The sequence below is a fragment of the Mercenaria mercenaria genome, unplaced genomic scaffold (genome assembly GCF_021730395.1).
Source record: "Mercenaria mercenaria strain notata unplaced genomic scaffold, MADL_Memer_1 contig_3712, whole genome shotgun sequence".
In the NCBI taxonomy this organism is placed as follows: Eukaryota; Metazoa; Mollusca; class Bivalvia; order Venerida; family Veneridae; genus Mercenaria; species Mercenaria mercenaria.
In genome coordinates this window covers 10,320-20,447 of record NW_026461878.1, presented here as the reverse complement: position 1 = coordinate 20,447, position 10,128 = coordinate 10,320, and the positions used below count along the sequence as shown (strand labels likewise).

Genomic DNA, 10,128 nt, shown 5'->3' with positions numbered 1-10,128 from the left:
CTTATTTTGTAAATTAATGAAGTGAGCAAAAGCAGCTAAAGCGATTCAAAAGGGCTAAGGTCTTGCTGTTTGTTCCGCCTATTCCGCATTAAAGTTTTCTTGAATTCCTGTTTTAATATGCAAGATCTTGATTTAAATTACATGTACACAACATTACAAAATTGCCCAAGTCTGGTACATGTACTTGAAACATTTCGGGTTTTCAAAATATCTTGGAAAATGTAACTTTTATGGCTAAAATGACAATATCAAAAGTAAGATGTGTTCAGCTTTTATTGTAGAAAGGTTGCTTGTATGCTTTCCAGGAAAATGTGTAATAGTCCTCACATAAGTAAAGCCAACCTTTGAATTTTAAAACATTTTGGTGAATTAATCAAGATATTTTAAAAAATCGAAAAGTTCTTATACCATTCTAACGATGTATAATGTAAATGTAAGTGTCCTATGTTTAAAGAAGCTTGTTACGGAAAAAGTGGATCAAACAGTGTAAGACGGAACATTTCTAGTATAAGTATTAGTGCGAGTTCAATTATGAAATAATACAAATACAACATAATGTGATAAAAACTAATTAAGTGAGAAGCTGGAACCTGATATTAAGATAATGAATTGATGCAGAAATTTCAAATGTCAATTTGTTCTGCAAGTCTTCCTTGTTTTTAACGTTGATAAAACCATTTTCTGCTTTTATACTTGATAATGATATTGAAAACATGAGCAGAATATGCATCCTATAACAAACAGTAATATATTGAAACAAAACATAAATATAATGCTTAAACTGATTATTTTACAGCACAGGGAAAGTACATATATGTAGAATCGTCATCACCAAGAAAATTTGGGGAACATGCCAGTATTTCATCGCTTGTCCTACCGGCAAACGGGACGATGTGTTTCGAGTTTTGGTATTATATGTTTGGCGACGGATCTGGACGATTATTCGTATTTGTACAGGTAAATATTTGACAACTGAAACATTTATCTATATAAATTATTTAAATCTAAAACTGCAGCTAAGAAGTCTAAAATGTCTAGTTGGTAGTTTAGACGCAAGTAACGTTCCATTGAGAAAATAGAGAGTTTGAGATTTCAACCTTCGTCTTCCCCTTCAACGTCTCTTGCGAAGTTGACGTATGAAGTTGAAGTTCGATTAAAATTCCTTCAGATTTCAAACATTAGAATGAACCTTACTTCTTTTAATCCGCCCATTCAATTTATCCGTGATTATAATCGTTTTTTTTCGTGCATTGTGATATCAATTGTCCGAAAGGGCAGGACTTTTAACAAGAGGTTTTAAAAATGCAAAGGACCTCGGACATTTTCCTATTCGGATTGCCTATCCGATTAAGGAAAACGTGATAGACTTCTGAAATTGCATAGTTATGATAGTTGAAGACCATTTCTTGACAAATGCGACTTCATTTTACAAGTTTATGAACAAAAAAGAAGACTTTGCAGACATTTCTCATTCTCTTTTCTATTAAAATATGAATATAAATCATTTTTACGTTTTAAACATTTTTCCCACCCGTGATGCAACAAAATAGTTCACATGTCTTTGTAAATTATTATTATATACGTATGCTGCAAAAATGGCACTTGGTCACGGGTGGGAAAGTGTTTAAAATTGAAAAAAAAACTACGTACAGGGTGTCAGCAAATAAATGTTTACATAAATATTTGACACTTATTGCATGTGTTTCCTAAACCTTACATATATACAGCTTTATTCATTTTTGTAAATATTTCAAGAAGAGAAAACACTAAACTGAATAAATAGGGGACATAGAAAGTGAAGCGAGAAAGCAGACAGATCCTTATAAGTATATCTTATGAATTTTTCAATCAGATCTGTTACCTCTTGACAGTGTAAGTCCGTCGATTGAGTGTTATCAGGATTGAGACAACTGCATCTGTCATAAGTCAAGAACCGAGCAAGTGGCTTCGACATATTACATAATTATGTGTCTTCAATGTAAACATGACAAAGAAATACAGACGAACTTCTATGGGAATAGTGCCACTTAGGTGCAACTTTTGTACCTTTTGTAGGACACAGTTGAAGCGAACCTAGAATGTATTTTAAGAGCAACATTTGCTTTTATTCGATCCAGCATCCTATACCCTAACAAAAACTACACCAGACACCATCTCATTAACTAACCTAATTGCTTCTAGAACTTACACTGACACCCATAGAACTAATACTGACTCGCCCATAACTAACACTGACACCCCCAGAATTAACATCAATTCGCTCACACGTCTGAAACATATTTCGAAGCCACCCAAAATACTAGTAAGGACCTCAAAGAACTAACACAGACACCCCAAGAATATCTATATAAATGTTGATACTAGCTAGTGAAGTTCCACTGATATAAAATGCTAAAAGCAAGGCATCCCTGAACCCGCAGTAGAATAGACAGTCTCCTGCACCCCTCCGTTTCAACTGAAAAAGGCCAACTACGCCAATGTATGGCCAGCTACACCACTGCATGTATTCAATAATAATCCTCCACATAATGCCCGGTCAGTATTGTACATGTGTATAAATACAGTATAGCAATAGATGTATAGAAAACAAACAATAGGATATGATCAATGCATCAGTGTTATCATGGGCACTCGGGTGGAAATAACTGAAGTACAGTTAGGGACCAAATGTTTTGTTCCACTTTTATTTTTTCCGGTTCATTTATTTTGAAAAATGTCAATAAAACTGATAATCTGCATGGTATCAGTTTATTTATTGTGTTAAAATATTTCATAGTAGACATACCTTAAATACCAATGCTTATTTTAACTAAAAATACACATTTTAAATTTTTCAAAAATATGACCCTTAGTTACAAACTGTTCGAATTTCAAGAAAACGAATATAAAATAAAACTATTTTTTGTGACAGTTTGATAGGAATATAACTTATTTATCAGATTTGAAGCTGTAATATAAAACTATCAACTACTGAAGTCAAGAAATAGCATTGAACTTAGTGCAAAATCCCTAGCATAATGTCCGATGTCCAAATTAAATAAAAAAAACCCCAAAAAAACCAAAACATTTCAATTATTATAATCGCATGGATATTAGAGCGATTACAAAAAAAAAAAACAAAAAAAAAAAACAAAAAAACAAAAAAAACAAGAAAAAAGAAACAATGTGAACAATGTAAACACTCGTTAGTGTTGCTCCAAACATTTAGGTTTCATATAAATTGATGTCAGTATACAATGCACGATTGTAAATCATACGTGAGAGGAAATAAAAATGATGATCATATCAACGTATTTTATTGTCGATTGTATTCTTGAAAGATAATGCAGTTAATTGTTTTTTTTAAACAAAAACACGAGACACCAATTATTACAAACGCATTTCTCGATATATACTTTGAAATTAAGTTAAATAAATGTGATAAAGCAAACACAAAAGGCATGACAATAAAATATAAAGTACAGATTCAGCCGTCATGCTGTTGACTAGTATTTTATAGTTTTTCTTAAAGGTATTTTTTTTTTACTTTGAATTGGTACTTTGTACATCGAATTCCTTAAAAGACGCGTTTTACTTGTAGACACTCATAACAATGTACCTGATAAAACAGATATGTTGATAACATGTATGTGACAGGAATGGCCGTACCGGCGACAGTAACCATCAGAACAAATCAACACCCTTTACAATATTTACAAATTTATTTACATAAGATGATTATTTACAGTGAATAGATGATATAAAAAAAAAAAACTGATAAGAAAAAAAAATAAAAGTTCAGTATCACCAGATACAAAGTTCGTATAGATCCATTCTAATGTGACGTGGTAGAGTTCTTTAATTTAATTGCGAACTTTAAGTAGCACAAACAATATATGACAACATATCTTCTAATCCAGTCCCTTTTAAACCGTGAATACGTTGATTCCGTATTGGCTCCCTATGGTGGTAGGTGACTGCATCCCTGAGCTGACTTCAGAGGATAACAAAAATCATCGTCTTTGCGGTTTACGGCACAACCATGGGACGAAAGCTCTGCGCTGGGAATATCACATCCAGGCGAGTGAAGACAAGTGAACCTCGGGCATTGTACTTCCGGGTTATGACATCACCAGGTAAAATCGTCTGGCGGAAGAAGCTAAAATATATAACATATGGTAAGCACCATAGCAAAACAAATAAGTCAGGGCATAAAACTGCGCCTTTGGGTACACCATACCTCCGTAGGCTCCCATAAATAATACGTGCCACTTATACAAAATATATGTGCTACTAAGTTCATACGTCACGTGATTAAAATACGTCACTAATTTCTTCCATTATTACAAAAATTACTTACTTAAAAGACTAAAGTTAAAGTATGAAAAATATATGAAAAGTATATGATGAAACATTATAGATACGGAAATGATAAACTGCAGCTATTATTTACAACTACAAATTAACAAAATTCAATATAAATCAAACGTTATATCATAGTTGGTATCCATATAATATCTAATGCCATACACTACAACGGACATTAATTAGATGTGCTATAGACTGGCACACAATTACAAATTACAATAATATATTACATACATGGTACTAGACTTGCCATATAGATTTATACATAACAATACAATGCAGTAATGGCGTTCCATAATTAACAAATGTTTGACATAAGTTTTTGAAACAAAGTACTTTATAAATATCATGTTACAAATTTCAGTACAAATTTTACATCTTATATAAACGAAACATTTTAGATCCCTCTTTCGAAATAATTTACAAAAGTCTGAAAAATTTAATAAATTATCCTGACATACCGAAACTAGCCAAAATCATATGCCGAAAAATAAATGTTACAGAATTCTGTAGAATGCACAAAAATTTACCAAATAAAAATCGTAATGCAAAAATCATACAAAAATCTAACAAATAAATTTCTTACCTCGATCGAGCATAAATTTCTAGCAAGAAAATTAATCAGACATAGATTCGTCTATAATGTCGGAAGGTGGTGTGCCCAAGGCATATCTAGTCCAGTCTATTTAAAGGGTAATGTCCCGCCAAATACTAAATTTCATGGGATTCACGGCCTATGCGTGAACTCTTACTATTTCTATTTTCACGGGATTCACGATATAGCCGGGGAATCTAACTACTTTGGCGCGAATTTAAATTGACAATTTGAGGCCCATTATAGTGGTTTTGGGGAAAAAAACATAAATTACTGAAGTTTATAAAATATCAACTTTCTTATTACTGAACCGAATGTGATAAAATTTACATGGAAATTTAAGTTATGAAATACAGAAAAACATGAGAGGTATTTTATGCGTGAAGTCTGACATTTACCTCAATAACTCAAAAATTTACAAAACATGATGCAATATCTGCATTTACACTACAGATAAAATAAGGCCCGTATGTCAATTTGAGACAATGTACACAATATATGAATACATTTAACAAGCGAATTGAAACAAATGTAAAATACACTCGTGATATCATACGTTTTGGCATCATGACACTCTGTATGATTCTGTATAATGCCAAACTCTCAAACAGCACAATGTAGTCGTGCCAAGTCACCAATTGTATGGCGAAACAGTCAAGAAATGTTAGGTGGAGACGAATATTATAGCACAAAGTAACATGTGGGCATATACACGCCTTTTTTTTAAAATATACTTTTTCATAAGTAAAGCATCTGCAGATCCAGGAATTTTGGTTAGACGGGCACCAACATTAAAGAGGGGGTCACCCGTTTCAGGGAGGGGGAGGGGGTGGGCGTGGGTGTAGGGTCACACCGAGTTTCAAGACCGATTTTCTTCGTAAAATGTAAGAATCAAAGGGGGATTTAACCAAAAATGCCCCTCTTCCAGGCTCTGGGTCCGTGCATGTAAAGAATGGAGTTATCCCGTACGGCTAACAGGAAACTTCTCACATCAAGATATCATAGATCTGAAATTGTCTGATACTTCAGAAGAATATTCCGACTTACAAGTACCATTTAATTTTTATAATTAAAACGCAATTGTCGTATTAAGTGTCCAACAGAAACGGATTGATTTTATTTGGATGTGAAAATAAAATGTTCCACCAAATGATTATCGCGCGTAATTATTTATTTTTCAAGAAAAATGACTGTCATGCCATGTGCCTCCATCCAGATTTCAGTCTTTGATGCCGAGTATATGGACAGAGCAGATGTAAAAAGACTGAGGTTTTGACTTTCATGATATCACATCTTCGGACGTTCAAAACTCCACTTCATACGACAAAAAGGCCCATCTGGTATAATCGATACCGCCTAGGGACACAAATATGCCGTAGAAGTTAAAGTTTGAACAAAATCTCAAAGTTTCTGAAAATCAGTTGATAACTTCAAACTTCCAGGTTCAATTCAATGTATTTAGTCAAAATCATTAGCCATAAAACATCATTATTTTTATACTTATTGATAGTGTTTCGCATCATATTTAGTCTAATTATATATATGGATAATCAAATAAGGTAATAAGCAGAAATCCTGAAACTAAGCTTTTTACTTCACATAGTAATAAAGAGAAGTCTTAGGCTTACTTGATATTACATGGAAAACTTTAGTAGCAACGTCTGATATGAATAAAATACACGCATATCGGTGACGTTTTATCCGAAATATATATGAGAGACGTTGAAGGGGAAGGCGAAGGTTGAAATCTCTAACTCTCTAATGTCTTTTGAATATGTAAAACAATACTTTAAGCATAAAACGCAATCAACCAATGAAAAACCGAGTCCTTAGATGAGAGGTAATAAAATGAGCTCCATCCTTGCGTCCCCTAGTACCGGATTAAGCAGAATTCTGTTCTACACTTATAATTCCTTCAATGCACACCATATTTCAGTAGCAGGCTTGGTTTATGACAGGTAATGAAATGGGCACATTTGATGAATATGGCCAGTTACAGTGCTTCTTCGATTTGGAGTCACTTAAACATATAGATAATATATTTTTACGTCGGAATGTCAGAGTTACATGTGTCGCTACAATGAACTACGTGTGTGTTTAAATTCTGTGAAATATGATCACAGTTCCATAAAGACAGTCGTCCCTCACATATAATTGTATTGATGCCGGAAGCTCAGTCCATATTTAAACTAAAAGTAGTTAAGAAACCTTGATTTATACTTTAAATAAAAAAAGTAACAAGACTGTACCGGGTTTCAACGTGCGTAATACCGTGTTTGCTACCGCTTATGTTGTTACCTGAATTGCATTGTCTGATTAAATTTCATTCGTATCCATATCTTTAAACCAAGAATTTGAGGATATACATTTTAACTTTGTATTTCTAATTAACCCTTACCAAGAATTTGAGGGTATACATTTTAACTTTGTATTTAAAACAAACCCTAACCCTAATGCAGGACACGTGTACGGAAAATGGAAACACAGTTGTTTAAGGAGGCAGGGGACAAGGGGGCACAATGGAATAAAGCTTCTGTTACAATAGCCAGAGATTCTGTTCCAAATGACTACAAAATCGTCCTTATGGCCGACGTCGGAGCAACATATCATGGAGATACGGCAGTAGACGATTTAATCATACATGATGGACCATGCCAAGGTATCGTATAGGTTGAGGTCGTAGAGGGCTATATCATTGTAGAGTACGCTGCGCATGTTTAAATCCCATACAAAGAGTACTAAATTGACAAAAGGGGGTTTAGTATTCGGTATGTTTGAAGAATTCATTAAATTTGAATGCTGCGTTTGTGTGTTTCTGATTATATTTCTTTTATGTTATTCAGAGTCACAGTTTACATGGTGTAAAATACATGTGAACAAATACATACACATAAATGATAAGACGTCGTATTTAATACATTTTAATTAAATGAGAAACTCAGGTTTTCATTATTGAATGAATGAGTTTTATGCACTAAATATTCGAGCCTATTCCTCAATGATTTCTGTCGTCTGTTCGTTATTTTCAGTAGAAAAATTATTTGAAACATCTATCTGTTTATTTCAATTTAATATACTAGCTAGCATGTGTTTATCATAATTTAGGAGTTTTTAGAACTGTAGATAAAGTTTAGGTTTATAAAAGATAATTGGAATAGGAAGAAATAGGAGGAAATGTTGTCTTTTAATTTTAACGTTTGCTGCCGATTGAATAAAATCTGAAATATATCGATTTTACAGGAAGCCAAGGAGCACCTATAGTCGGTAGGTTTATTTGAAGTTCTCTTTGTTACTTAATCGAAATTCCTTTTAATTTTCAAACTATGTATTAAATAATGATATTCTTATCGTATATTATATAAGTAAATATGTTATCTTATATATTGATTAAATAGAGAAATTAAGATTGTGATAAATAACCATTGCCACAATTTATTTGACGCATTAATGGTAAAATGATTTCATTACAGGTTAGAGACGACGAGGGCGAATATTTTACTTCATCTTATTAATCAGAATCAGAAAGTGTCAATAGTATTGTTGTTACAAAAATTTTGAAGTCTTTAGTTCTTTCATATTTGTATGTATTACATTCAATAAAATGCACATATAACCACTTATAGTATAATTTGTTTCTTTTCGGCGAGTTATAAAATATATATTATATTTTTGTTTGCAATTTGAATGCAGTAGAGAGCAGAAATAAGACATAATTGTATAGTGCCGTAAAAGGTGTTACTTTATTTCTTGTCATAGAAGACGAATATGAATTCTTGTAATAAAAGAATTAATATGATTTCTTGTCATAAAAGATGAAACTTGATTTTTTTTTGTTGAAAAGACGTAACTAAATTTTTGTCATGGTTTCTTGTCATAAAGGTCATCAATGTAACATATTGCAGAGTGCAGATAATTATCTGTCTGTGTTTTTGTTTTGCTTGCTTGATTAATTGACGAGAAATGTTTCAAAGAAATATCTACGCTTTTTGTTAATAAAGCGTTTGTAAAATATATTGATTGTTTTTTATTTTTGATAGGGCGCTCCATAGTAAAGATCGCGGTCACCCACCAACATAGCTCAGAAGGAAGAGCGCAGACCTATTGATCGTACGTTAGATCCCTTGACAAGGCATATATTCTCCGTGACGTAACTGATTCATGTGAAGAAGTTGGAAGTTAAAAGCGGAGAATATGTTAGTACTGGCTGGTATACATTTTAAGGCTTTCGTTGGTCTTTACCTCTATCTCATCTGAATTGAGGGCTGAAAATAAATTGTTATAGGTGAATGATCCGGTGTCCATCACCTTTCTCTGTTATTCATCGACTGAAATCCACATTTCAAATAACTAATACTCATAAACCACTTCATGCTTATAAAAAGCATCTTTACACAGCTTTAGATAGGCTCGAACACTATTGTGTTTTTCGGCACAGCCGTATTAATCTCCTCATTTTCATGACCTTCAATGACCAATGCAACGTGACTACTGGCAAATCAGGCTGCTTGTTAATGCATAGTATTTTTAGCTATAGGAAAGATTTATGCAACAGTCTTACTAATCAGGTGAAAGGATTTAATGTTTTTACTCCGTGTCTTATTCAACGCTGTGTGATATGATACAGCGTTCAGCTCAAGCTGACAGCTTTAAAGATTTGTGTCGGTCCATATATTTAACAATGATATTTGGATATGTAAGTATTAAGTATGTCTAATAAATATAAAACTTTTCTCAAATTTATATAAAAGAGCTGTATACAATCGTATAGCTAGTACGTACTGCATGTTATAGTTTTCAGGCGCAATCGATTAAGGTCTACCAGGAAGAGAAGAATTTCTAATGGCTGTCTTTTCTCTTGCATATATTAGAATACAACCGTTTTTTCGTTGCCCCTATTTTCAACTTATTAATGTTCTTTTAGTCTTTTCGAAATGTATGTTACATATATCGTCTTGTTTGTTGTTGATGTTTCTCCTCTCTCCTATAGCCACCTTTTATATACGCCCACTCTCTTTTTACTGAGTGAGGTTAGTTGCTCACCATGCTGTAACCATCTGCTGTCCTTATAACCAGATTGTCAGTTGATCCGAGTGGTTTGACCCTAGGGAAAGAAGTTCATATTCAGTGCACGCCTATTATGTGTTCATAATAGAGAGATGTCGTTGATAATTGAAAACTTTGTGGAT

The 10,128-nt window shown here is 33.0% G+C and overlaps 1 protein-coding gene across 1 annotated transcript; it reads left to right on the top strand.

Moving 5' to 3' along the window:
• Nucleotides 1-743: 743 nt before the first annotated feature.
• On the top strand, nucleotides 744-7,612 carry LOC128553335 (MAM domain-containing glycosylphosphatidylinositol anchor protein 1-like). Its single transcript, XM_053534471.1, has 2 exons — nucleotides 744-957; nucleotides 7,402-7,612. The coding sequence occupies exons 1-2, from the start codon at nucleotides 851-853 to the stop codon at nucleotides 7,610-7,612; spliced, it is 318 nt and encodes a 105-aa protein (XP_053390446.1). The 5' UTR covers nucleotides 744-850.
• Nucleotides 7,613-10,128: the final 2,516 nt, after the last annotated feature.

What these genes read in the sequence shown, in the direction of transcription:
- LOC128553335 (XM_053534471.1), top strand. Translation starts at nt 851, where the DNA reads ATGCCAGTATTTCATCGCTTGTCCTACCGGCAAACGGGACGATGTGTT. An exon ending in GATTATTCGTATTTGTACAG is followed by an intron (nt 958 to 7,401) that starts GTAAATATTTGA and finishes ACCCTAATGCAG; the next exon opens with GACACGTGTACGGAAAATGG.